Source organism: Calliopsis andreniformis, chromosome 10, assembly GCF_051401765.1.
Source record: "Calliopsis andreniformis isolate RMS-2024a chromosome 10, iyCalAndr_principal, whole genome shotgun sequence".
In the NCBI taxonomy this organism is placed as follows: domain Eukaryota; kingdom Metazoa; phylum Arthropoda; class Insecta; order Hymenoptera; family Andrenidae; genus Calliopsis; species Calliopsis andreniformis.
This window is the reverse complement of record NC_135071.1, coordinates 4995691-5021787: the sequence shown is the minus strand read 5'-3', so window position 1 is coordinate 5021787 and position 26097 is coordinate 4995691. Positions and strand designations below refer to the sequence as shown.

General features: G+C 27.5%; 4 protein-coding genes across 10 annotated transcripts; 2 read left to right on the top strand and 2 right to left on the bottom strand.

The window, feature by feature from the left end:
• Positions 1-1143: 1143 nt before the first annotated feature.
• On the top strand, positions 1144-9049 carry Bdp1 (transcription factor TFIIIB component B'' homolog Bdp1). Of its 2 annotated transcripts, XR_013002863.1 has the most exons (7): positions 1144-1452; positions 4033-4406; positions 4554-5007; positions 5090-5523; positions 6581-6688; positions 6935-8614; positions 8888-9049. XR_013002863.1 is itself a non-coding variant. In XM_076387735.1 (6 exons), the coding sequence occupies exons 2-6, from the start codon at positions 4061-4063 to the stop codon at positions 7633-7635; spliced, it is 2043 nt and encodes a 680-aa protein (XP_076243850.1). In that variant the 5' UTR covers positions 1144-1452; positions 4033-4060; the 3' UTR covers positions 7636-8723. The 2 variants fall into 2 exon arrangements, 1 of the variants encoding a protein (XP_076243850.1); XM_076387735.1 differs by lacking the exon at positions 8888-9049 and having other exon boundaries at positions 6935-8723.
• Positions 9043-15184, bottom strand: Secp43 (tRNA Selenocysteine associated protein). 4 transcript variants are annotated; one of them, XM_076387739.1, is made up of 6 exons: positions 14273-15184; positions 12960-13154; positions 11307-11500; positions 9837-10159; positions 9544-9743; positions 9043-9313 (listed from the first exon to the last, which is right to left on the bottom strand). In XM_076387739.1, exons 2-6 carry the CDS (start codon positions 13096-13098, stop codon positions 9189-9191), a joined length of 981 nt encoding a protein of 326 aa, XP_076243854.1. In that variant the 5' UTR covers positions 13099-13154; positions 14273-15184; the 3' UTR covers positions 9043-9188. The 4 variants fall into 4 exon arrangements, with proteins under 4 accessions (XP_076243854.1, XP_076243852.1, XP_076243851.1 ...); XM_076387737.1 differs by lacking the exon at positions 14273-15184 and adding an exon at positions 13750-13882; XM_076387736.1 differs by lacking the exon at positions 14273-15184 and adding an exon at positions 13270-13391.
• A 1105-nt stretch (positions 15185-16289) lies between these two features.
• Nd-b12 (NADH dehydrogenase [ubiquinone] 1 beta subcomplex subunit 3) lies at positions 16290-17881 on the top strand. Of its 2 annotated transcripts, none has more exons than XM_076387745.1 (2): positions 16290-16429; positions 17478-17881. In XM_076387745.1, exon 2 carries the CDS (start codon positions 17481-17483, stop codon positions 17787-17789), a length of 309 nt encoding a protein of 102 aa, XP_076243860.1. In that variant the 5' UTR covers positions 16290-16429; positions 17478-17480; the 3' UTR covers positions 17790-17881. The 2 variants fall into 2 exon arrangements, with proteins under 2 accessions (XP_076243860.1, XP_076243861.1); XM_076387746.1 differs by lacking the exon at positions 16290-16429 and adding an exon at positions 16589-16720.
• On the bottom strand, positions 17860-23620 carry LOC143185040 (meckelin). 2 transcript variants are annotated; one of them, XM_076387734.1, is made up of 10 exons: positions 23492-23620; positions 20704-20950; positions 20399-20553; positions 20150-20315; positions 19778-20062; positions 19232-19693; positions 18796-19055; positions 18540-18720; positions 18263-18473; positions 17860-18196 (listed from the first exon to the last, which is right to left on the bottom strand). In XM_076387734.1, exons 2-10 carry the CDS (start codon positions 20881-20883, stop codon positions 17973-17975), a joined length of 2124 nt encoding a protein of 707 aa, XP_076243849.1. In that variant the 5' UTR covers positions 20884-20950; positions 23492-23620; the 3' UTR covers positions 17860-17972. The 2 variants fall into 2 exon arrangements, with proteins under 2 accessions (XP_076243849.1, XP_076243848.1); XM_076387733.1 differs by lacking the exon at positions 23492-23620 and adding an exon at positions 22144-22497 and having other exon boundaries at positions 20704-20955.
• Positions 23621-26097: the final 2477 nt, after the last annotated feature.

Sequence of the window (26097 nt, the reverse complement as noted above, 5' to 3'; positions counted from 1 at the left end):
CACCCCTGATTGGTGAACTACATTTGTCTTACTAGGAGCCGATCAAATTCAAGTACAGATTATTTCTTGAAAATTGAATTCCAAATACTAACGATTGTTATATACAGTCTTGCTTATTGAGAAAATAAAATAAAATTACAAAACTGTGAACAATAATCACCAATAAGTGTTCTGTTATTTGGTTTATTCTAAATTATTTGCAAGATGTACACATATATAGTTCACGAAATGATTCAGTTTAAGCGTATATTGGAAATTTTATGGTTCATATTTGTCACAGAAGTGGTAAATATATATATATATATACATATATGTACCCAACGCTACCGCGGTCGCTCGGGCGGCAAACTCGCGCTCTCATTGGCCGGTGTTTTTCGTTAATAACTCGTTAACGAAGCCTCATCTTACATTTTCGCTAAGGAAAAAGTTGTTTCAAATCACCCCCTAAATCACCCCTTTTAAGGAACTGCGACATTTTTGTTACACCCTGTATATTGTCTCATTCGTAATACTCTTTTTTTCTCGCTCGCACCATCCATTTCTATATTCCGCATGAAGCAAAATATCGGCTCAAGGCGTATTCAGTAGAGATTTACTGATGGATAAGATTGTAATAGATGTGGCAACAGCGTGACAGAACTTTCCTACGATGCGATTTGACAATTATACCTTCGCACTTCTCATTTGTAATCAATAAGATAACGCTAGAGGCCACATTATCAAATGTCTCATGTATAAATTATATGTTTTCACTAATGCCCGTTTCTTCACAACAGCGCTTCGATCGATTCGGAGTAGCCCCCGAAGGAGTCTGCTCCCTTAAGAATAAAACTCTAAGTTTAACTTAAACTTTAATTTTTTATTTTGAATGTCCCACACTACTAACACAAGCAGAGCGGTTTAGCGCTCCATGAGCACCGACCAATCGCTTGATAAATTCGGGAAATTGAACATTCGCAACGGTTGGAATAGAATGTTGGTATGTCAGTTTATACGTCAAATAAGTGGCCCTGCCAGCTGTCGATTTACACACTGGCGGCGCCTGAGCGAGGTTTCCAGAACTATGTTTCTAGTAGTTATACGCTTATTCGAAATTCCCTGTATCCCCTAAATCTAGTTTTGACAGAATCAATAGAACTTTGTATACATATGTACCGTGAACAGTGCACTGCGGGTGGGGCAAAGAAGAACGATTTAATACTTATCTGACTCGGCAGAGGGTACTAAAACTCGTATACGATTTTTTACATAGGGTTCTTGTTCTTATGGGATCTTACATTACACTGTGTGATACTCTGCTATACACAATGTTTATTAAAATGTCATTAACAAAAGTAATAAACTATTTTTATTTTCTACGATGAAAACAATAAAGAGTAAACTCTACCAACAGGATAGTTTATTTTTTAATCCACGTAAAAACTATTATTGCCCGTAAACACCATATTATTGGTGAGTAAATACATAATTGTAAATCTCAAAATAATTTTAGGTTAAGAAGTATAACTATCTATTTTATGTATATATAGTAAATTTTAAAGATGATTTATGTGTAGATAATGTGTTATTAATTTTTATAGTTTTCGTTTACGTATATTTAACAACAGTTTATTTTATCATGTAAAATAAAATTGGTCAAATAAATACTTATTTATGAATATTTACATTTACCAATAGTGACAAATAATACAATAAGCATAATGTATATAAAAACAAAATAAGTGAAAATAAATTTTGCTGAAATATTAAATTTTGTTTCTATTATTTTTATGAAGTTTCGAAATGCATTTCTGTATTATTGAATTCTATGTTAAAATTGATAACAAATAGAAAATTAATTTTTATAAAGATTAATTTTATTATATTAATAAGAGAATAATGATTCTGTAATGCATATGTGAATTACTGTTGTTTTAAAGGTAGAATGTAAGAATTTTAAACTTTTGAATTATTTTTGTTTCATATTGTGTATGAAAAGGAACAATACTATTTATAAAGTTTTGCTGATAAATAATTATAATGTGATTGATTCTGATATGAATTCTTTGCGTTTAATGCAAAAACAAATTAAAATGTAAAATATTGGTAAAATGTATCTGAATATTTATCAAACAATAGCTGAAAAAAAATTTACATTTTTCCGTATTTTAATATTTGCAAGAAATTAAAAACCTATTATATAATGGTTTGCCTAATTAACTTGCTTTAAACTGGCAGAATCTAATAGAAATCATCTCAATTACTATTTTTTATTTAGTTAAGATATGAGAACAGTTATAAAAAATATGAATAATGATGTTATAAAATATATGAATAAAAATAAACATTAACCACTTTAGTGCTCAAAAAAGTTACAAGTATAGCCAAAAATGATTTATTATTGTACAATGCTAAAAAGATAATGTGAAAAAGGAAGGATAGTCAAAAGTAATGAAATTTATAAATTTATGTTCTTCAGGTACCTAAAATTTTAATAACATATTATTTTATAAGTCCCAAGATATCATAAAAATGTAATTATTTATGATAAATGTGATGAACAAGTTATACAAAATGTAAATGAAATTAACAATGTAATGAATTATGAATTGAAATTTGCAATTTTAAATGATAGTAACTTGAAAAAGAATTCATTAAAATTAAAATATACTTTTGTAAACAAAGTCAATGATTATAATATAGTATGTAAAAAAAATTATTGTTTGAATTTTTAATTATTAACCATAAAATGTGACAAATTAAGGTAAGGTAGATGCAAATATTCCATGAAATATGTTTCTAATTATACTGTAACTTTTGAAATAAGATGAAATATATTGATCATATATTGATCACAAAAGAATATTGTTATATTTCATCCCCATTTTCTTTTGGATGATAGTTTTTTAATTAAATCTTTATGAACAACAGATGGACAATGTAAATTATACAGGTATGAGCATGTATCTTGAAGTGTTTATATTATGGGTCAAAATTCTATGGAAAATGTTTATTGCAATAAAATGATTGCATATTGATTTTTCATGACTTTTTTTTTTTCTTTTACCTGGTATAGGATTGAAATCCTCCTCAAAATGGTACTAAGTATATGAATGACTATACACATTAAATAATTATAATTTCCTGTATATTTATAATTATAATTAATATTGTTTCAAACTGTAGCACATGAATACTGGTTCAAGTTGTTTATAACATTTAACAGAAAATGTGTATTAAGTATGTATAATTATGCTTCTTATTTTCAATATAGCAAACAAGTAGAACATTTAAAACAATGTCATACTAAAATTGAGCAATTTTATAGTACAAGAGTTACTTATAGAAGTAACAAACCCTTTTTATGATTTATCAAATGCTATAATAAAAAAAAGTGTAAAACTATTAATATTAAAATACATATCTTAGGATTAACTAAATTGCATATCTTGTTGAGTGCTTATTTTTATTAGAAATATCACAGTAATATGAAACAAATATTTTTGCAAAAACTGAACCAAACATTAAAACATGTAATTTTTACATGTTTTAACAAGTACTTTCCACAAATGATGAGGATAGCAATGAACATAATATAATGAATAAAATTCAGCAAGATTTTATTGTAGTCAGGACAGTCTCAGATGTGTAAAATTATCATTTCTTCGTCAGTGTATTTCGCAAGTAAGAATTTGCACACATCTTTCTTAAAATGAAAACAAACTAAAAATATGTTGCATAATAGGAGGCACAGAACTTTACTGATTACATAGAAAAGGTGTAGAAATAATTTACACAGAAAGGATCAACATTGGTTCCACAATTAATAATCCTATATTTGGTATTCTCTTTTCTATTCTTAGTAATACTAGATTCCTCTTAAATTCTTTCGTCTTGATGATTTCCTACTATTCTTACATCATTTCTTTCAAATCTTTAATATGGTAATTAGGCAGAATGCTATTAATATATTATTTTCTCAAGTATTAATGTTATGAGTATCTTACACAGACAAAAAACGATACACTAAATTTTAATATTTAATGTTTGCAGATTTTATACAATTCATAATATTAACAAAATGAGACGAGCAAGAATAAAAGCTACAGTCACTGTTCCAACACGGCGAAAAGCAACACAGGATTCGTCTGCTTCTGAAGCTACTATTATTGAATCTACTGAAGAAAACAAGAATACATCTAATGATGTTTGTACAATACCCAAAGAAATTTCTGAAAATGGTATTGATAACAGTAAAGAAAAGCAGATGCAGTTAAACTCAACAATAGAAGAACAGTCACAAAATGGAAAGGTGTATCTTAATACTCAAAATATTGATAATAAACATGAAATTAAACAGAGCTCTGAAATACCAGAAAAAAAAGATATTGTACAATCAGTGGAAACCTTGAACACAACTCCAAGTGGTAAGATAATTGAATTTTATTAAGAATAAGTTATATATATTAATAAATAGTTATCACAAAACATTTAATATCAATGTGTTAATATTTATAAAATGAAAAGTTTGCATTATAAAACTTTGTAATTACTGAGTACTTTATAATTTTCAGCTTCTACTATAAGATCAGCACAAAGTAGATTAGGTTTTATAAGGCCAGTACCCAAATTAGATAGTGGTGGTAGAATAAGAAAGAACAGCATACAAGGAAGTGGAGCAAGTGCAAGTGAATCAGAAGATGATAGTAGAAGAATAAATAGCACCAATATCAATAATGCAACAAATGATTTGATTAATACAGCTCAAACCGTTAAAGATATTAGTATTAATAATAATAAAAATAACATAATAAAATCAAAAATAGGCCAGAAGAGACGCATGTTAGTTTCAGAGTCTGCAAAAAAATTGGCAGAAGCTAGAAAAGAATTTCAACTAAGGCATGAGAATAAAACACCAGATAGAAGTAAACTTACAATGTATGATTTAATATATTATAATCCTATTACTAATCCTATGAAAAGGTCTAAAGAAACTGGAGTGATGGCAAGAAAAGTTTCAGACTGTCGGTAAGAATGTTACCAATATGGTAAAAAATGTTTGTCAAGATTTTATAAATATTTCAAACATACTTTCCATTTGCTATTATAGATCTGAACAGTTGCACGAGGACGAAAACGAGGATGATCCATCATTTGCAATGCCTGCACCTCAAGTGAAAGTTGGATCAGATGGGCAATTAATAATAGATGAACAAAGTCTTGTTATAGAACAAACTAATACAAGAAAAGGTAGAGAAGCTCTAGCTAAGGAAGCTATTATTGACGATGACAATACTGGTAGTGGGTTTTATAAAAAACGCCAGAAAAGTAAAGAATGGCCTAAGTGGGAAACTTTAAAGTTTTATAAAGCACTAAATACAGTAGGCACAGATTTTCTACTGATGCAAAGTCTTTTTCCAAATAGAACAAGACAAGAAATTAAGTTAAAATTTAAAAAGGAGGAGAAAGTAAATAGAAACTTGGTAGAAAAGGCACTTGCTTACCATCAAGAATTTGATATTGAAATGTTAGAGAAATCGTTAGGTAAGTCTTATTGTTAATAGTAACCAGAATTTTTTGTGAAAAAATAAGAAAAATAGAATAAACTCATATAAAACCATTTTAAGGTAAATAAACTTATATAACAGAGAACGTACGACAACTTAAAAATTAAAAACAATATAAAAATTGTACAAATGACACGAATAACTCAAGACTCAAGAGACGCTAATAATGAAACCATTTCTTGTTTCGGCAAAAATCAGTCCTAGAGGTAAAAATATTCGCTTAAAGAAATACATTTTAATATTATCATGAATATTTAGCAAATTATTAAGATATGAGAAGAAAGTTAAATTGAAAGTTTTATGGTCTTCTTTGCAACATGTCTGGTTAAAACGTATAAGTATGTAAAATATAAACAAATCTTGTATGGTATAGTAATAAGATCCGAGATGCATTTTCTACAAACATCTCAGATTTTTAAAACTTTATAAAAGTTAAACTGTAAGAGGTACAACAAAATGTACTAAGACTGTTTCGTTCTATTTCTGTCTTTCAATGCATTTGTAAAATTATAGAATTCTCTGATTGTTAGTTTAGCACATATATATGTTAATTTTAAGGCATTGTTGTTGCAAAACGAAAGTAGATCAAACACTTGGAACCAACGTTATAAGACATTTTCAAATCGCCTACCATCCCTTAAAATATTAAATACTATATTTGTTACACTGTGTAAATTAGGACTAATATGAAAATTGAAGAGTTTTTTGAAAGGGTTTATTTTCACCTCTGGTTTTTTTACCAAAACAAAAAGTGTGTTCATTCTTAGCGTTATCCAAACTACGTTTTTACAAAGTTTCGAGTTTGTTATTAAATGTTTTAAGTTATCGAATGTTCTTTGTAAATAAATGCCTAGGATAAATATACTTAAGCCATTTATTATTTTGTATTTTATCTTAATCACATTTTTGTTTGCTTCTTATACTTTACTTTACTGTCTATTTATGTTGCAATTATTTTATATGAAATTGATTCCAGATTAACTTTTAATTGTAAATGTCTGTTTATATTTAAATAATTTTATTTGTATTAACAGCTGCATTTGAACATTCAGAAAAAGAATATTCTGACAATCGAAAAAAGCAGAAGCGGCAAGGTTCGAAAGAAAAAAAGAGTGGACATGCAGAAAGGAAGCGAAAGTGTAGTAAGTTGAAGTTTAATATTTACATAATATTTTTATTAATACCTTGAAGATATTTTATATAATTTAGACACATGAAGTGTTCAGAAATAGATAATACAAATTTTAAAAGATGATTTATATTTTAGATTTATTTTGGTATTTAGAATTACAAAATTTCTGGCATTTCCCACATAAAGAAATATTCGTGTCAGAGAACGCATTAAATAAACACAAATTTGTTTCCAAAACGATAAGTGATATTTTCAGGACTTGTAGCATCCAGTATTGCTGAAATGGATGCATCAGACAGTGAAGAAGAACAAATTCTAGAATTGGAACAAGATGAAAATGCGAAAATAAGTGATCATTATCCGTCATTGTTAAAAAGGGTAAATAAAAAACGTAAGAAGTCAAAAGAGGAAACGAAAATATTAGAAGAATCATTAACCGAAATAGATAATAGTAATTCATTAAGTTCGTGTAACAGTTGTGATAGCGATACTGAAGTTTATCATATAAGACCAACGAGATCTGGAAGATTATCAAAAGTAAAAAAGCTACAGGGACCAGATATAAATACATTAGATAATGAAAAATCAAATGACGATTGTAATGACTCTGAAACTGTGACGTTATCAAGTGATAACATGAAAATTTCAGATAATTTAAATTTCGATATTACTAATAATGACACAGAAAATACTGAAGCTTGTGAAAATTCTGTTAAAACAATTATTCCAAATATTGGTAATGTGGAACCAGGATCTTTAGTTATCTTATCAAAGGAATCTCCAGAGGAGCCTGGGAAAAGTGTCTTACAAGTTTATATGGTTAGTTCCAATATTAATACCTCTGAAAATCTTGAAGAATCTATTACACCTGTAAACTTACCACCAGAACTTTTGGCAACTGTAACTACTAGATTATCAGATGTTGAGTCAATTACTGTAAAAAAAGAACTTGAATAATTTATATTTGTTAATAGATAAATAGATTTTTTTATCAAGTTAATGTAACACTGCATGGCTGTTTAATGTGTATAATAATTATTAACTTACTATTATAATATGATAATAATGCTTGCAAATAAAAGAATATGGGATTTAAGAAATAAATTGTATGTAAAAAGTAGTATAAGATGTTAAGTATGATCAACTCACATCTAGAGGTAAATAATCATTTAAAACACATTAACATGCTTTTGTTTATAAGTGGCACAATTCGCAATTTTTTAATATGAAAAGTAAATCACTCCATTATCTAACTTGTAACTGATGATTAACGATTATAATTTCTGATATTCATAAATACTTGATTTTCATAAGAAAATTTTTAGTAAAGTAGTGAAAATTCACTGGTTTAGAATAAATAGAAGCGACGTAAATAAAAATACCTATTAAGTGAAATTTTTAATACATGAGTTTTCAATTGAATTTTAACATAAGTATACTCCCAAAACCACAGTGTATCAGATTCCACTTTTCAAACATTAGGCAAGAGAAAATCAAAAATTTCAAAATATTGTAATTTTGGAACCACTAGAAATACATATGTAATTTATTAAACACAGATAAGAAATATATCATTTTATTATTGTTTAGAAATGAAATCGCGTCCTGAATGTTGTTGCTTTTAGAAATAAAAAATAGAAACATCTTACAAACGTCTTAGAGACATTCAGTAAAGCTCTAAAAATATTCAAAAGATATCTTTGAAATGTCTGAAATTACAAATCAGTATGTTTATAAGACGTCTTAAAAACCATTTTTAAAGACATCCAAATTACGTCTATACGACGTTCAGACAGAAAATAAACGTCTTTAAGATGTCCAGGAATGTAAGTCTTTAAGACGTACGCTATCGGATGTTTTTAAGATATTTAAATTATGTCCTATCTGGGCAATCCATAGGTCATTATATATTTGCCTGAAAATGTTCCATTAGAAGGTAAGTAAAAATCCATTTATAAAAAAAACTATTGACATCAGATTATACCTTTCTCAAAATCAAGCAAATTTTATCTGATGAATTTTCTTCTATCATTAAAAGCAAACAAGTAATCTCAGGTGATCCATTTTAGGATATGTTTTCAAATTTCGACAGTTTTAAAAGGGATAAAAATTTTAAAAATAATCAATATTTTCTTATCTCTGTATCACAACTTTCCTGAAACTGTTTATTTTTTATCATATATTTATAAACCTATTTTCTTTTATATAGGAAACAATTAGCTAGAACATTTAATAATGAAGACAAGGTTTGACTACTGACTTACATGTTGAAAAATTATGTGAAACAAAAAAGAAAAAAATTTTTTCCTAGAAACTGAAAGCAATGTGATATACATTGAGTTGTAACAAGAATAACATAAAACATTGAATTTTCTATTTTACTTTATTACAATTTTTATACTCAAAATGTTGTATTATATATACAGCGTTCCAAATTTTGAAATGGGTTAAAATAATTATTCAGGTATTGATTGAAAATAACTTACAATAGATATACCTGTGACAAATGTTTAATAACATAATTCTAATGTATCACATGGAATCCATTTTGAGCTTTCCAGTGCATCCCACAAATTATAGTCTTGCTCTATTATCTCCCTGTTAAGTTTATCAATATCTATAGGAACAGAATGTTCTGGAAAAGAAAACAAAACAGTTATAATCACGTGAATTTGTATTTAACATTTTGTATATAAAAAATATTGAACTATTTATACTGTGTAAGTTATATTTCTTATGTTTCTATATTTTTTGGTAAATTGCATCTCAAATAATATTAAGTAAAAAGCTTTGTTAAAAATTACACATTAAAAATAGAGCCAAAGTTACCAAAAATATTTGCATTTATAAATATTGTTCCTTTACCAATTAATTCTAGTTCATCTTCTTCAGGTTTTTGATCTGTAATATAACTATTGTATCCCTCTGATGTGGGTTCACTTTCATAATAGCCTTGTTGCCATGCACTGTAACTGTTCCAATATGATGATGTATCATAGTAATTATAAGCATCTGAATTCATATTTGATGTTGTATATTCAGAAGATGATTGAGGTGGAGTAGATCTGAGAAATATGGAAGGAGATTGGTGATTAAAATTGTAACATGATGATTTACATTATTATCATATAAAGTATGTTAGAAAATGTATTACATACCCTGATATCTTATTCCAAGGCCTAGGAACGGCATTACAAATTTTTAACGATTTTGTTCCTAATCCTCTATATCCATTCATTGTAACTAAACTATTTTTCTGTTCTTCTTCATTAGCAAATCTAACAAACCCATACCCTTTACTAAATCCAGAACTATCTAAAATGACCTTTGCAGTTCTAATTGAATTGTATTTAGCTGCAAATGCTCTATATAAAGAATAGTCGTCTACATCTGTGGATAAGTCACCAACCCAAATACTGAACTCCCTTTCTGCTGCAGGCTTTCCTGTTGTACTAGCATGATTTAACCGAAATCTTACAGGCTAAAATACAAAAATACAATAAATTAATATAACAAATTAATATATCCATATTTAATTATAAAAAATATGAATAAATGTAGTAAGCTCTTAAAGCAAGTCCACAAATTTAATTCTATACCTTGTGTTGTGCCCTTCTTATTTTTCATATGCTTACATATAACTGGCTTTTGTCAGTCACAAGAGATAAGAATCACACACAAGATATATCATTACAAATAAAAACATTCATTTCCATGGTAATAGACTTAGTTTAGAATTTCATAGACAGAATATGATTAAACTATTCTGAGAGAGAGATATGAGGTAGTAGAAGACGAGAAGCTATGATCAAGTCTCTTGTTAGATTTGGGAACCTTTCTTCTACTGCCACCATTACTTCCTTTTACTTTCATTTTACCAAGTTGGGGTCTGAGAGAAAACACTACAAAAATTTTTTGATATGTATACGTTCATCTTTTGGGACTGGTCGAAAATGTATACTATGTACAGACAATTTCTTTTGTCAAGCAATAATGCTTAAATTTTTATATCCTTCATGTTTAGGGGTTTTAACATTTTTCAAACAATGTTTTGCAAAATAACAAACACTAAAACAAATTGTTGCTTATATGCTGTAGTGGTTTTAAATATCACAAATTTTTACAACTTAGCAAACCCACATTTAAGGAAGGATTTTAGCGTTTGGGCACATTTAAATGTAATCAGCATTTTGAATTTCGACATTTCAGTAGTATTTAAATAATGCAATAAATGTTTCCAGTAGTATATTTTATTTAAAATATTACAAATAAACTTGAAACAATATTTCTATATTATAACTTGCTATAATATTTGATTACCGAGTTCTGTAGTGTTACATTTCGAGGGTACTTCCAGCAAATAATAGGAATAGAGATGAATATGTAATGAATTAAATCTCGCAAACATATGAAAATTTACTACACCAGGATTAAAGGAGAAGCATATGCACAATTACAGTAGTAGACAAAGTAAGGGAATAGGAAGATCTATGTACTGTTTCAAAATAAATGAACCAATTTTTTCTTTACTTTTATAATAATAGTAATAGTAATATTCTATTAAAATTAATAGTAATATATTTTGTTTAAAACAAAAAATGAATAATTAACATATTTTAATTTCTTACTGGATTTGAACCAGGAATCACTTTGCCATTTAGTTTGTGCATTGCATCAAGTGCCATTTCGTCAGTTGGAAAATGGACAAAACAATACCCTGCTGGTTCACCAGTATAACGATTCCTCATCACTTTAACTGTTTGTGGTTGTTCTCCCATTTTATGGAAAGCATTCATTATAAAACTTTCTGTCATGTATGGTTCTAACTAAAACAAATTATATTTAGAATTTTAGGAAACATAATATAACTTATGTACATTTAAGATATAATATAAAGAAAGTGATAAACAAGCTCTAATAGAACAAAAGATATATAACAAAATTTTTCTATTCTGCTTAGAACACTTCAAATTTCAAATGTATATACACTACAGTAATCATGAGTGAATCTTATAATTTTATAAATTCAGTGGATACTTCTAACAGAACTTGTAAATCTTAACCTTTTGGTATTTTCTATAATTTAAGTTCTGAAAAACCTTAAAAATAAGGTATTAAAAACAAGTCTTGTAATATTGTTAAAAATCAAGAATTCCAATGTAAAAAACTTTTTCTAAAATGAAATGTTTTCTACTGTTACATATTTTAATTGATAATGTAGTTGTCATTTGCTACAAGGATCTTTTTCTGTATTATTAATTTCTAAATATTTTTTGTGTTATATTTTTAGAGTTGAAACACAATAAAACATTATGAACTGTTTGAATAATCTAGTATTTTATCATGGAACATTTTTTGTTCTATTTGAACTCCTTGACCACTTCTTAAAATAATTCAATGTATATTGGAAACTCTGTTATTATATTAATTTTTTGCCATCCTAAATCAAGTAATTAACTTGATGATGTACTATGCATTAATTAACTTAATGATTTAATGTTACAACATACAAATTTTGCTTTTCATTATATATTATAACATTAAATTAAATTCCCCTTTAAAACCATTGAACTTTTGTCTGAAACATTTTTTCTATAGTCAAATACAAATGAAACATAAGGAACTCAAATTAACATTTTATCTATTGGATAAGTAACTTAATAAAATATAAAGGTAAAATGTTAACTGAAATGGTCTATACGTAAGATGTTTACACACATTGGTTTACATAAAATTTAGTCTGTTTGGAACTATACTACAGCATAGTACTAATTTATGTACTAAAAGTGCTTACAATGAAGTGTAATATTTATTTGCGAAAATAAATGCAGATTACATGCATTTTTTGGGAGCAGCTTGATTATAATGACTTTGTTTGTAGCTTTTGTCGAAACACATTTTTGTATGTTTTATATTATTATACAATTTTATAGCTTCAGCACAACATTTTCTATCATTTTCATATAAATTATAGTGAATTTGATTAAAAATTACTATGATTTTCAGTGGTCACATTTTTTTAATAATTATACAAATAAAAATCTGCTTAATATAAAATCTTAAGTTATAAAAAATTGTATAACTAAAACCATTGATACCTATTCAAAAGTGAAATTATAATTCTTATATATCCATTCCTATATATCTTATATATCCATTTAATTCGAATAAATTTTCGCGAGAGAGATAAGAATCATTATTTTAAAGACATTAATTCATAAAAATTCATAACGTTTCAACGTATACATATATTTTTAAAATAAGTAATAATTATTACTTACTCCACCCATCCATAGTTGACACAATACCATTGGTCCAGACATTTTCTTGTTTATATTTTATTGAAATTGACAAAATACTTATGATTTGAATCCTCGAACGATATCTATCCGATTCATTTGTTTGTTGTGTAAATGGCATCCATGCCACAATGCCAATCAGGTATCGTATGTTTCCTAACCTATAGTTCTCAGAATCTGAAATAAAGAAATATAACTATGTATATCCTACGAATATATGTATATTGTGTTAAGCTTTATTCAAGTTATCTCGTATTATTTTCCAAATTAAAATAAATGTAACACTACGAACCTAAAAATATAGAACTCTAGATAGTTAGCGCCCAAAGTTAACTAATCAAATTCTAATTAACTTTAAACTTTAATTGAATGCGCATGAAAAAATATTAATAAAATGTAGTTATGAATTTTTTATATTTTATATTAGTATACAAATAACCACATTATTTGAAACATTATTTGAATATACACTTTATGACCTTAAACCCTATTTGTAAAGGTTACATGTTTTGGAGTTTAATATCTTTTAGATATTTGTTTGGAGGCTTTTGATATCATTTAGAAGTTTAGTGTTTGTTGAAGTTCATTTTTGTGGGTTAATATTTTTTGGCGGGCTTCATATTTTTTGGAATTTAAAAGGCTCGCCATACAGCTTAGGTTTTTCTGGTTTCACATGTATCCGTTATTTGTGAATCCATTTAAAATGTTAATGTTTTATCGCGATTTTCAAATTAACGTGTTATGAAGCACAATGTACAAACGAGGTACCTACTTTTGATTTCAGTGCTTTCTTCAAGTCAAATAGATTAATGTTTTCTGGCGGTTTCATAATTACCGAGATTTAAAGCACCCTCATAAATTGGGCAACTACTTTTAATTTCAATACTTTTTTCGAATCAAATGATAATAAAAATTTTTTTGGGTGTTTTTGTTATATATTTCTGAAGTTTTGCGTTTATTATTTTGGATTAATATTTTTCGAGGGTACTTTCGGGGAGCTTATCTTTTGGATGCCTTTTTGGGGGATATTTAATATCTTTTGGATACTTTTTTGGTGGGAAATTTTTTGTGGGAACTAGAATCCAAACCGAACTCAACTACTTGGTGTTTTTTACATTTTAAAGGTTCTTTTGGAGGAGATTTCACTTATTTTTGTTATTAATATGTAGAAAATTATTTCTATACAATATAGAGTGCATTCCGAAATTAGCTGACAGCGCTGAAAGTGCTGCAAATGCGTTCCGAATTTCAAAGTAGCATACTGATTTTACTAAACTGTTACTATTTTGTACTACCTTTTCATATAAGTCGATCCTAGGGAACTGCTGATTTCCAGCTATTTCTGCTAATTTGTAAACTTACAGTCGTGTCGGCTGCTGCTACAGATTTGTATCAAGCCGTGCACCATACCGTAATAACTTTTAACCAATTAATGTTTACATGTTTTTATGGGATAATAAAATATGAAGGAGACGATAATGAACTCAAATACACGTCATATTAATGTATTTGAATTAGAAGATATTAAAATAATTGCAAAATATGTAATGTTACGTGGGTTCTGCGTTAGCGTCTGTCCCACGAGTCCACGTCCTACTATTTTGACATATATATTAGTGTTTGTATGGACTTAGCTTTCGTTAACACCGCGGTTCTTTCTTTCTATTATTTTCTCTTGTTTTTTTCTCCCTCTTTCTTTCCTTATTTCCTTTTTTTCTTTTTTGTTATCTGTAACATTTTGTTTGTTTGTTTTATTCTTATTTATTTATTTATATTTATATATATTTCGATTTATATTTGTGTATTCGTGTTAGTGCTAGGGCCCTGATGTTGTATGGAGGTTGTAATTCTTTCATCTGGAGGTAGTTATTAAATTTGTTTGTAATGTTTTTGTCTTTGTTTGACAACAAAGATTAGGTGGTTTAGATTTTCTTTTTCATATCCACAATTACATTTGGGTTCTGATATTATGGAAAGTTTATATAAATGTCCTTTAGTTGTATGGTGATTACTTCTAATTCTGTTTATTATAGATATTATTTTCCTATTTGGTTCTAGATTATATTCGGTAAACCAATGAGTGCTTAATTTTATGGTATTATCTATTAATTTGAAATAGCTCTTGTTATTTATTTGTGATTTTGTCTCTAAATCATTTTTCCAGCTTAATATAGATAATGTTTTTAGGATTTTTTTGGCCTCATTAATTGTCAGTTTCGTTGATATATGTTTTCCTGTTTCTCTTTCCATTTTTGCCAGTTGATCTGTCTTATCTCTATTTTCTAGACCTATATGGCCTGGGCACCAAACGAATAGTATTTTTTTGTTCCTGTTGTGACATCTGTATACTAAAAATTTTATTTCCAATATATAGTGGTTCTCTTGTATATTTTGATTAGATTGATTGAGTTTTTTAATAAAATGTTTAGCATCTGATATTATTTTGCAGGATTTATAATTACTGACTTTGAAGAATTTTATTGCTTCTATTATTGCTATAGCTTATAGGGTTTCTGTTGTGTGTTCATTAATTATATTAAATGATTCACATTTATTTATTTGGAAAACGTAGAACACTGTGCCTGCTTTTATGCTTTCCTCATTTGAATTGTTTCCTATTGATTTTTTGTGTCCAGATTCTTCTGTGTAGATTTCTATTTTGTGAGGTGGTAGTTCATTTAACTTTTTATTGGATGTTTCATTTGGTTTGTCTGCTTGTTTTACAATTTCAGCTATTTCTGTGTTTACTTCAATATTGTTAAGTTGGATTTGTGTTGGTAATTCATATATGATTGGCAGATTTATGTGATGTATTTTTTGTAGTCGAGTTTTTATACTATTCCATTTATTTATTAAGAAGAAGTTGTATCTATTGGTTGGTGATTTTCTGATTAAGTTATCTATATATTTTAGTTTCGTTTTTAATTTATGTGATGTGTGTGTGTGACATTTTGCTAAGTAGTTATTTGTTATTATGTCAGCTCTTTGGTATATGTTCATTTCTTTGGCCATATGCTACACTATTGCATTTGGTGTTGAATTCATCAGCCCTAGACATTTTTTTAAGGCTGGTTTAGTGTATTAATTTCTTTTAGATTAGTTTTACTGTGTTTATATACTGTGGTAGACCCCATTCTATCATTGATCTTATGGTTGCTTTGTATACTAATAATAGAGTTTCTGGATGAGCTTTCCCATATACTCCCGATAACCATTTTAATATTGTTGTTGCTTTTATACTACTATTTTGACATCACTAGCTGGGAGCTGGGAGTCCACAATCTTCACTCCTCACTCTACGACAGATGGCGCTACGGTAGGAAATCCTCAAATCTTACAACACTGGGATTCTAGGATGATCAAGTATTTGTAGTATTTTATCGGTAGCGGTCGGTAGAGGCTAGTTTATGATCAGCGAAGTTTATTGAGTTGTTAGCTTTCTATATTAAAAGGTAAATTATATAATATCTTTTATCATCTCTATAAAATACATTTGTTAAAAATTTTCGTACAATTTAACACTTTCTTTCTATGTAATAATAATTTTAATGTTGTAAAAATTGATCTTACAAGTTATTTACGGGAATTGTGATTAGCACAAAATACATGATAATTTTTCTTAGTAAAAATATAGTGAAGGTTTGACAGAGAAAGTTTAAAGAGAATAGATTTTTTATGTAAAATGTGTGAATAGTAATTATACATAGTTTCATGTCATTGACATTATTATATTTAAGTCTGAGGTATATAAAATAGTAATTGCAAATATAAACTTGTTTAAAATGTTCAATATTTCATTGTATATAAAATATGGTTTGACTTTTATGCAGGGTGTTTCATCTAAAAGTAGTAACCTAAATATCTTTAATGTTGTTGATACAAAACATATTTTAAATGCATTTTTATTAATGTTGAAGGAAGGATAGATTGCATTATTTAAAAGAAGTTTTGTGTTAATATGTTGAGCATTTTGATATTGGTTTTGTATGTTTAAAGTATGAAAGATATATTTAGAGCTTTCCTTAAGCTAAATGTTCTAATGCTCACATACTTAAAACGTTAAATATCTCAGTAAATGAACAACCTAAAAATGCATGTTCTGATATTTGAATTGTGACATATCAGTAGCTGAGTTTACTATTTTATGATGTTATTCTACATTATATGGTCAGTTATTGGGATATTTTCCGTACTATAAAATATTGAAAATCAAAATCAAAACGTTTATTTTTGACACTTATGTGATAAAAAGAAAAAGAGAAGATTAGGTTCTTATCATACAGAATAAAAAAAGAATCTGAAAGTAATACAATGTGTGTTTCAGTTCTTATATTTTCTTTGTGTGAGTCAATTTGACCCAGACAACTCCTATACATCACTATTTCAATAAAAGGATTAATATTTTCTGCCAAATTGTTTAACCATTTTTATATTGAGATATTTATATACATATTTAAGTACTAAAAATAATTGAAATTCAAAACTTAATTTCTTTTTAAGAGAATGGGAGGACATGGCGGTGATCATATACCTAAAGTTCCAAGTCCTGATAAATTTAAAGTAGAAGATGTGCCAGAACTTAAACGTTTACAAGAATATTTGGCTTCAAAAGGTTTAAAAGATCCTTGGTTAAGAAATGAAGTCTGGCGTTTTCAATATAAAGAACCAGTTGCTTGGAAAAGAAATCTAAAGTTGTGCACAACAGGATTAAAAGTTGGGATTCCAGCATTTTTAATAACAATTGCTATAGAGAAATATTTTGGAATTGACTATGGACGTGGGCATCACAATAGTCATGGCAGTGGTCATTAATAACAAAATTACCTATATGTAATAAAATAAAATAACACTGTTATTATTATGTATATTGTAGTTCTTCAAATAAATTTAAATTTAAAAAATAATTAGACTTTTAGTAATTAATTCTTATATATATTTTCATTTAAAAAAAATCTATTTTAGTAATATCCATAGAAGTTTTGAATTTTTATATTATTATATAATAAAAATTTTATTTAATAGTACATTATTATTTAAATTATTCTTCCCATTCTGTTTAACAATTGTAACTAGTAGCATTGATATAAAAGTTACAGTTGCAGCAGCCAATATACAATCTTTCATTAGTACTATTACCAAAATAAATATTGACATTTCAAATGTTGCTAATAGCCATTCATGTCCATATAATAGCACATGACTAAACGAATAATTGTTATCTGTAAAAGATAGAAAATTAAGATGTTTGAAAATAATCAGTCATGTTGTAAAATAAGGAATATTACCAATATAGAAGACTGATTTTTTGTCATTATAGTGAAATTTAATATTACATAATTTTTCAATGAAATGTTGTTCTTTGATAATAAAATCCACATCAGGAAAACAGTGGTCTATAAATTTGCATAAAAACTTTTTTAGCTTAAGCTGAGTTTTGAAATTTTGTTCCCAGTTTATAGTAGGAAAATAATATCTTTTGAGAACATTGTTTGGTTTCTACAGAAGAACAAACATGATAATATATCATATACGTTTTCAGAGTATAATAAAAATTATACGTACAATCTCTGTGTGTCTTGAGAGTGTTATAAAAACATCTTTGAAAGTTTCTGTTAAAGATAATACAAACGTTTGCTGAGTTGTTCCTGGAATGAGACCTCTATGAGCACATAAATTATTTTTTTCTTTGCTTAAATTATTCATTATAGTAGGTAAGTCTGCATCAGCAAATCCATGAACTGATCTATATTAAAAAAAGAATGATTGATTCTAGTGATAAATATTATATTTTTATATTCTGTATTACCATATATGTTACCTTCCATGAATATAAAAACCATAATAGTTAAATGGATAAATAAATACACTGATATTTGCAATTGAACACAAATTTACAAATTTCTGCATTCTATTTGTGACATATTGTTCATAAAATGTGACAAATAGTACCCACTGGATACAATATATTATTGTATATGTTAAAATACACACTGTATAGTAAAGTGTGAAATTACTGTTATCCTCAGAGAATTTATTTGGTACTTCGGACATGAGAATCCAAGGATACATTTGTATAATCTGTTGAAAAAATAAGATTTAATTTTTATTTGGAATTTGAATTTTGTTTGTTTTAATTCAAGAAGATAACAGTAATCCAGAAACAATAGTAACCAAAACCATGAGACAGAAAAGACTATATCATTAATTATTAAGTCTATTTTATGTGTCACCTGTAATTGCATATTTAAACTTACCTGAAAAATACATGAGACAGCAAGTAACTGTACCTTAACACTTACTTTTCGTTTGGTTTGTAACTTTAACCATTGATTGGCAATGAAATATGTTCTCCAAATACTAACAGGCAAATTATTAACACTATTATCCTTATCTATTTCTTGGAGAGAATTTTTTCTTTCTGTATGTGAAGGTGAAACTTTGTATTTGTTGTCTTCAGAAAATACAGGAACATTTTCTGAATCATTCTGTTTGTTTGCTTCATATATTTTTTTTTTTTGATTATTTATGATTGCTTTTGATGACATTTGCAGAGATTTGTACATATTCTTTCGAAATTCATGGGTATGAAGCTTGTGCATAGAATTATCTGAAGAATCACATTTAGATGAAATACAAGTCATTTTGGGTTGTTCCCAGTCAAGGAAAATTATTTTGAAATTCCAGTATTGACAAATAAATCCAAGTATTTCTATGAGCTATAAAAAAGATTAATGCATTTATACAAGTAAAAGCAATATATTAGACTATCTAAAAGTATCATTTCATAATAGAATGCTTACTTTAAAGATAAATGCTACTATTGTAAACATTTTGATGGTTTTATCATTAGTCTCGCCAAAAAGTAAAATATGTGGTGATGTTGCACTCTTATAAAACATTAATAAATACATACATAAAATGACTAATGTTAAAATAATCACATTTCCTACAGCACCAATAGCATAAATAAAAAACCAAAATAGTACAGCTGTGTTTGAAAAAGAGTTGTGATGCTTTTTACTGTAATTCCATGCTTTTAATCCAGAAAAAGTTACAGCAAATCCTACTAAAATTCCAATGATTATCTAGGAAAATATTTACAATTATTATAACTTATTATTAAATTAATTTTTCATGCTTCTCCTTTTCCTTTATTATCTTTTTCTGCTTACCTTAAGATAGAAGTGAATATTATTATTTGTTAGTGTAAATTTAATTGTGTAATCTAATGTGACTTCTACCATTTCATGCAATTGTTGATGCGTTAGTTCACCATACTCAATAATTAGCAAAGGTGGAAAAATTTTGTTTTTATCTCCTACATTTTGAATATTAATTCTGCAAAGAATATTTTAAAAGGTGGAAAATATTGAATTTGGAAAACATTGAAGAAAAGAGTAGCAAAAGGATTGTAAACTTACATAACAGTTAGTGATTTCATATAACGTAATATAGATAATTTATCGGCTTTTTGTACTTTATTACCCATGAAATTTGATATTGTTTCAAAACCACTAATATTATCGACAAAGAAAAACTTTCGTACTAATTTCCAGTGATCCATTTCATTGTTATTCTGAAAAACAGTCAAAGATTATCATTTGGAATTATCGTTTGCTAATATGTTTTGATAATACCTATTTGCTCATGAATTAATAAAAGTATTTTCTGTTATATTTAATAGTTATAATTATATTTCACTTATTGTAAGTATAGATTTCCTTACCCGATTAATGTTTTTAATGAGTATAGCTAATGTATGCATTACATGTTTTTTGTTCTCCATAAATGTTAGATAAGGAGATGCGAATTCCACATTTGTATTCAATAGATCTTTGATTTTAAGTTTACATTTTTGTTTAAAGTTTATGCCAAATCTGACATTTTCTAATAAATTACATGGCATACTAGGTGTACCAATAGATTTAAATTTACCACGTAATGAAAATGTTGCAATTGTAAAATTCAATGTACTATCCTAAAGAAAAATTTTATGTTACAAAATGTATTTATAAATGTTAAGTGAAAATATAAAGATTTAAAGAATTATTATACATAGAGTGATTATCATACATATATAGATTGATCATTTAATGGTAGAAACAGAGAACTATTGTAAGAATAGATGTATGAAGAAAGGTAAGAAAAAACAGAAGAAAAATAAAAAAAATAGAAGGTAAAGGTAAACTAAATAGTAGAACAATAAATAGGAAGGAAAGGAACCAAATAGGAGAAGGAAAGAATCTAGTACTATAGAAGACAAGGTACAGATATGTAAAAAATTATAGAGACAAGTACAATTGTAGAGACTAATACAAATGGACAAAAATGAAGAGACATGGGAATAAGAGGATAAACAATAGAAGATACAACAAAGGATATAACACAATAAGAAAAAGCCAATACACGTATTAGCAGAGTACAGTAGAAAATACTACACAATGATAGTAAAATTCAAATGCAGAATTGAAGAAGAAAGGAATAGATACTGCAAACTGCAAGAAGAAAACAAGTGTAAGATCTGTTGCAATAAATCAGAAACATTACATCATTTACACAGAATAATACAAAAGCATAGATAGATAAAATGATTGAATAAATATCAAAGAACTATTAAGAGACAATGGACAAAAACACACTTGATACAGAAAATTTTAGGTACAAGAAAAGTAAGCAAGAGTACAAACCACATACATGCAAGACATAGCGATTAAATACAATATGAAACAAATGTACTGTTTTATATTTTACATTAGTACATATTGAATTTATATATTTATACCACTTTCTAACGCAAAAAAATTAAAAAATAAATATTTATTGTTATTATAGGGTGATTATCGTATTAATACTTTTTACTTACTTACAATAATTTAGAAAAAAATGTATATACAGTATTAATTAATACAGTTAAGAGCAAAACTGAACACACGTACGAAATTTTTGCATAAATAATATTTTATTTAATGTTTGCATATAGAATACACAAAAACGAAATATATAGTATTAACTACAATGCTTTAACTGTCCAAAAAATTTTCAACGATCGTAATATCCTTATTATTTTGATACATACAAATTTTTTTTGCGTAGTCGGTTTTGCACCGTAAAGCATGTGTAAATAAACATTTTAGTTTTTTATAAATTTAATACTTCGTCCATAAACCTTTGGCCTTGATGGTGTGTTGAATACGTTTAGGCATACTTAAAAATATATTTTCGCAGTATTGTGGAGTAATTGAATACCATTGTTACTGCACTCTTTCCCACAAATCGTTTATTGTCGCTGGCGGAGTATTGTAATCATTCGCTAGTTTCATTTTCAAATATGCCCAGACATTCTCAATAGGATTTAAGTCTGGGCTTTGAGGAGGCCACGCTATCGTTTGAAATGGTTGAACATCGAGCCAATTTTTCACACTCCTTGCAGAATGTGCTGTGGCATTGTCATGTTGGAAAACAACATTACATTACGTATGATGATGACGTATATAAGCTGGAACATTGAACAATGGAAGAACGTAATCTTTTCAGATGAGTGTAAAATTAATCGAATTTTGTTGGATGGTCGTTCTTGGTGTTGGAAAAGGCAAGGTGAATCACTTAAATCACGTCATGTTAAACAGACAGTTAAATTTGGCGGTGGTTCAGTTATGGTATGGGGTTGCATTACGGCGTATGGTGTAGGTGGTCCACTGTATCGAATTGAAAGTACGGTGAACCAGTACACTTACAAACACATTTTAGAAAAGAATCTACTAGATGCAGTTGACAATATGCCAGTACCAGAATGTAATGTTGTTTTCCAACATGACAATGCCACAGCACATTCTGCAAGGAGTGTGAAAAATTGGCTCGATGTTCAACCATTTCAAACGATAGCGTGGCCTCCTCAAAGCCCAGACTTAAATCCTATTGAGAATGTCTGGGCATATTTGAAAATGAAACTAGCGAATGATTACAATACTCCGCCAGCGACAATAAACGATTTGTGGGAAAGAGTGCAGTAACAATGGTATTCAATTACTCCACAATACTGCGAAAATATATTTTTAAGTATGCCTAAACGTATTCAACACACCATCAAGGCCAAAGGTTTATGGACGAAGTATTAAATTTATAAAAAACTAAAATGTTTATTTACACATGCTTTACGGTGCAAAACCGACTACGCAAAAAAGATTTGTATGTATCAAAATAATAAGGATATTACGATCGTTGAAAATTTTTTGAACAGTTAAAGCATTGTAGTTAATACTATATATTTCGTTTTTTGTGTATTCTATATGCAAACATTAAATAAAATATTATTTATGCAAAAATTTCGTACGTGTGTTCAGTTTTGCTCTTAACTGTATCTATTCAACGAATTTGTTCTTAAGAAAATAAAGTAATCTTTACATTTTCAAATACACAGGTAGTCTAATTATTTTAATATGTATCAATATTAATTTCCCATATAAATACCAGTGTTTACTACATCTATAGAATAAGTACATGCTTATATTACATACATTTTTATATTTCAACAGACTGTACTTTTGTACAATTTTTCTGCTATACAGTGCAGCTATAGTTTCATTTTTATTATAAAATAGCCATGTAGATGTTACTTGTGCTTGTCTAAATAGTTCGCAAGCAAATTTATTATTATAAAGACTCAAAGCACACATGTTTGATAAATGTTCACATGCTACTTTATCCTTTTCCTAAAAATGATCATTGTTATATATGTTTTCGTATTTTTTATACATTCAATTGTTTGCATACCTTACATAGATCTGTTGCAGTCTGTAATTCATTTCTGAAATAGTAACTCAGTATGTTTTTATTTTCAAATTCTATTATAGATTTAATATTTGTGTTTAGTTGATCAGCAGAAACATTTTTGTTTAAACAGTAGTTTTGTACCCATGTATAATATCTTATTGTATACATGTCATTGATGTAATAATCATATTCAAATTTACTGCATGGTAAACATTTAAATCTATCTAAAGATGGGTAAGTGTTATTTTGACATGGTAAACAATGTATAGTGTCTAATAATGTACCATTCCAGTTCCTGTCTACTGTAAAATTATAATACTGTAAGAAATTATTATTTAAAAAATAATTTAACCCTAGGAAATCTAGGAGGAGGTTCTTCAAGCCCACACTTCTTATGTATTTATTTATATATATTATGAAAAATTGCTTCAACTGGAACTTTTGAATATCAAATTTGAAGTATTTTTTACAGAATTTTTAACAGAAAAAATATACTTTAAACTATGGACTCCTCTAAGGAGGAGAACATCCTCCTTAGTATTCATAGGATTTATTAACTATAATTAACACTTTATTTTAAATATTTATAAAATACAGTCTTGGATAAAAGTATCATCATAAAAAGAAATAATAATAGAGTGAGACCAAACAAGTAGTATAAGCGAATAGAGAGCGATTTTATATATAAAATTAAGTCAAAATAAAAATAACATTTTTCCATTTTGAGCTCTCATTTTCAAAAAGTTGATTTTGAATATTTAATTAAATACGCCTGTACTTGACTATCTCTAGTCTTACATGTATACTAATAAATAAGAAATGTTAATGTATTGATCACACATTTTTTAACATTATTATTATATTACAGAACAAACAGTTCAAAGTGATGCTCATGTTAAATATAAATCCTTGCTCTTTGAATCAAAGAGTCACGAATTGGTGATACATTATTTTGACACTTTATTGAGCAAAAGCTTATATTATTTGTTCTTTTAGTTACTCTCTAAAGTACTTTCATTTCTTTGCACAGTCCCACAAAAAGAAGTTCAATGAATTAAGGTTTGATAATCTTCTTGGCTAATTTATTGTTCCACTTCAACCTATCAAACATTGATGTTATTTGTTTAACCATTTTTTAACATTTCGCTAGAATTGAGATAGTGCTCATTGTGTTGGAAGATTAGAACACTAAGTTTATGTGTACTTAGTGTAGAATTGTTAGCAACAGTAGAACTTAAAAAAAAACACCTCCACATTTATGGTAACTATGGAAGGAACTGAACTTAAGAGTAATCTTTGTTCCACTTTTGTATCACTTTTTTGTTTAGATGACAATAATTTTTGCCCATACTACTCAGCTGCTAATATTGCATTCAGTTGCATGATAGTTAAAAGTTAAAGAAAACATTTATAGCTAATTAACTGAAGAGACACTCAACTGCTGGCATATTTGATAAAGTTATCAAACTCTTAAGAAAATAGATTTTTTTAAAAACAAGTCCTCAAATGACAAAAAGTTATTTTCTTTTCCAACTTATTTTTACATGTAGAATTACCCTCGTCAAATTTACTTTGTGTACTTACAGGGTATCAAAAAATGTGGGAAATTTGTGGAGGATAGATTCTAGACATGAAGGTAATGAAAAAAGTTCATATGTACATCTGTCTGGAAACTCTTAATTTTCTAGTTATACTTTATTTTATATTGGGTACAGTGTGAGGCTCTTTAAGATCCATGACTGTGCACCACTCATTTAAAGAGCCTAAATATTTATGGCTCTAGTAGGACCTTAAAGGAGATGCACACTGTCTAGACAAGTAATGGGCCAATGTCTTATAGAATATAAAGTAGTGTGTAACTAAAACACTATGCATTTAGAGACCTGGTTACATTTGAACTTTTTTCATTGTCTTCTTATGTGGAACCCACCCTGCAAAAATGTCTCATATTCTCTGATACACCCTGTGAAGTAATATGTAACTGAAAATATGTTTATTTTAAGTATATTGATACATAGAAATAAACAAAATGTCTTGTTACTGTTAGAATATCTACAAAAATAACAAAAAAATAATAATAGACATAAAGAACATTAATAAATTCCGAAATTAAATTGTAAAATTAATGGAGGAAATCATTATATTATATTGCTAAACACTAAAGCAGATACACATTACATTGAAATGAATAAGATAAAAACTTTAGTAGACTTTAGTGTTTACAATAACAGTGAAAATATTGTTGATTCTTTTATACTATGCAAATGAATTGTTTGTTGTAAATTGGACTACACTAAGCAAAATTTATATACAAAAGTCCCTTAGGAAAAGAAAGATTAATTGAATTTAC

What these genes read in the sequence shown, in the direction of transcription:
- Bdp1 (XM_076387735.1), top strand. Translation starts at nt 4,061, where the DNA reads ATGAGACGAGCAAGAATAAAAGCTACAGTCACTGTTCCAACACGGCGA. An exon ending in AATGTTAGAGAAATCGTTAG is followed by an intron (nt 5,524 to 6,580) that starts GTAAGTCTTATT and finishes TTGTATTAACAG; the next exon opens with CTGCATTTGAACATTCAGAA. An exon ending in AGAAAGGAAGCGAAAGTGTA is followed by an intron (nt 6,689 to 6,934) that starts GTAAGTTGAAGT and finishes TGATATTTTCAG; the next exon opens with GACTTGTAGCATCCAGTATT.
- Nd-b12 (XM_076387745.1), top strand. Translation starts at nt 17,481, where the DNA reads ATGGGAGGACATGGCGGTGATCATATACCTAAAGTTCCAAGTCCTGAT.
- LOC143185040 (XM_076387734.1), bottom strand. Translation starts at nt 20,883, where the DNA reads ATGCCATGTAATTTATTAGAAAATGTCAGATTTGGCATAAACTTTAAA. An exon ending in TCATTAAAAACATTAATCGG is followed by an intron (nt 20,554 to 20,703) that starts GTAAGGAAATCT and finishes ACTGTTTTTCAG; the next exon opens with AATAACAATGAAATGGATCA. An exon ending in TCTCAAGACACACAGAGATT is followed by an intron (nt 18,474 to 18,539) that starts GTACGTATAATT and finishes GTTCTTCTGTAG; the next exon opens with AAACCAAACAATGTTCTCAA.
- Secp43 (XM_076387739.1), bottom strand. Translation starts at nt 13,098, where the DNA reads ATGCCATTTACACAACAAACAAATGAATCGGATAGATATCGTTCGAGG. An exon ending in GTCAACTATGGATGGGTGGA is followed by an intron (nt 11,501 to 12,959) that starts GTAAGTAATAAT and finishes TGTTTTAGTTAG; the next exon opens with AACCATACATGACAGAAAGT. An exon ending in TGATTCCTGGTTCAAATCCA is followed by an intron (nt 10,160 to 11,306) that starts GTAAGAAATTAA and finishes TTTGTATTTTAG; the next exon opens with CCTGTAAGATTTCGGTTAAA.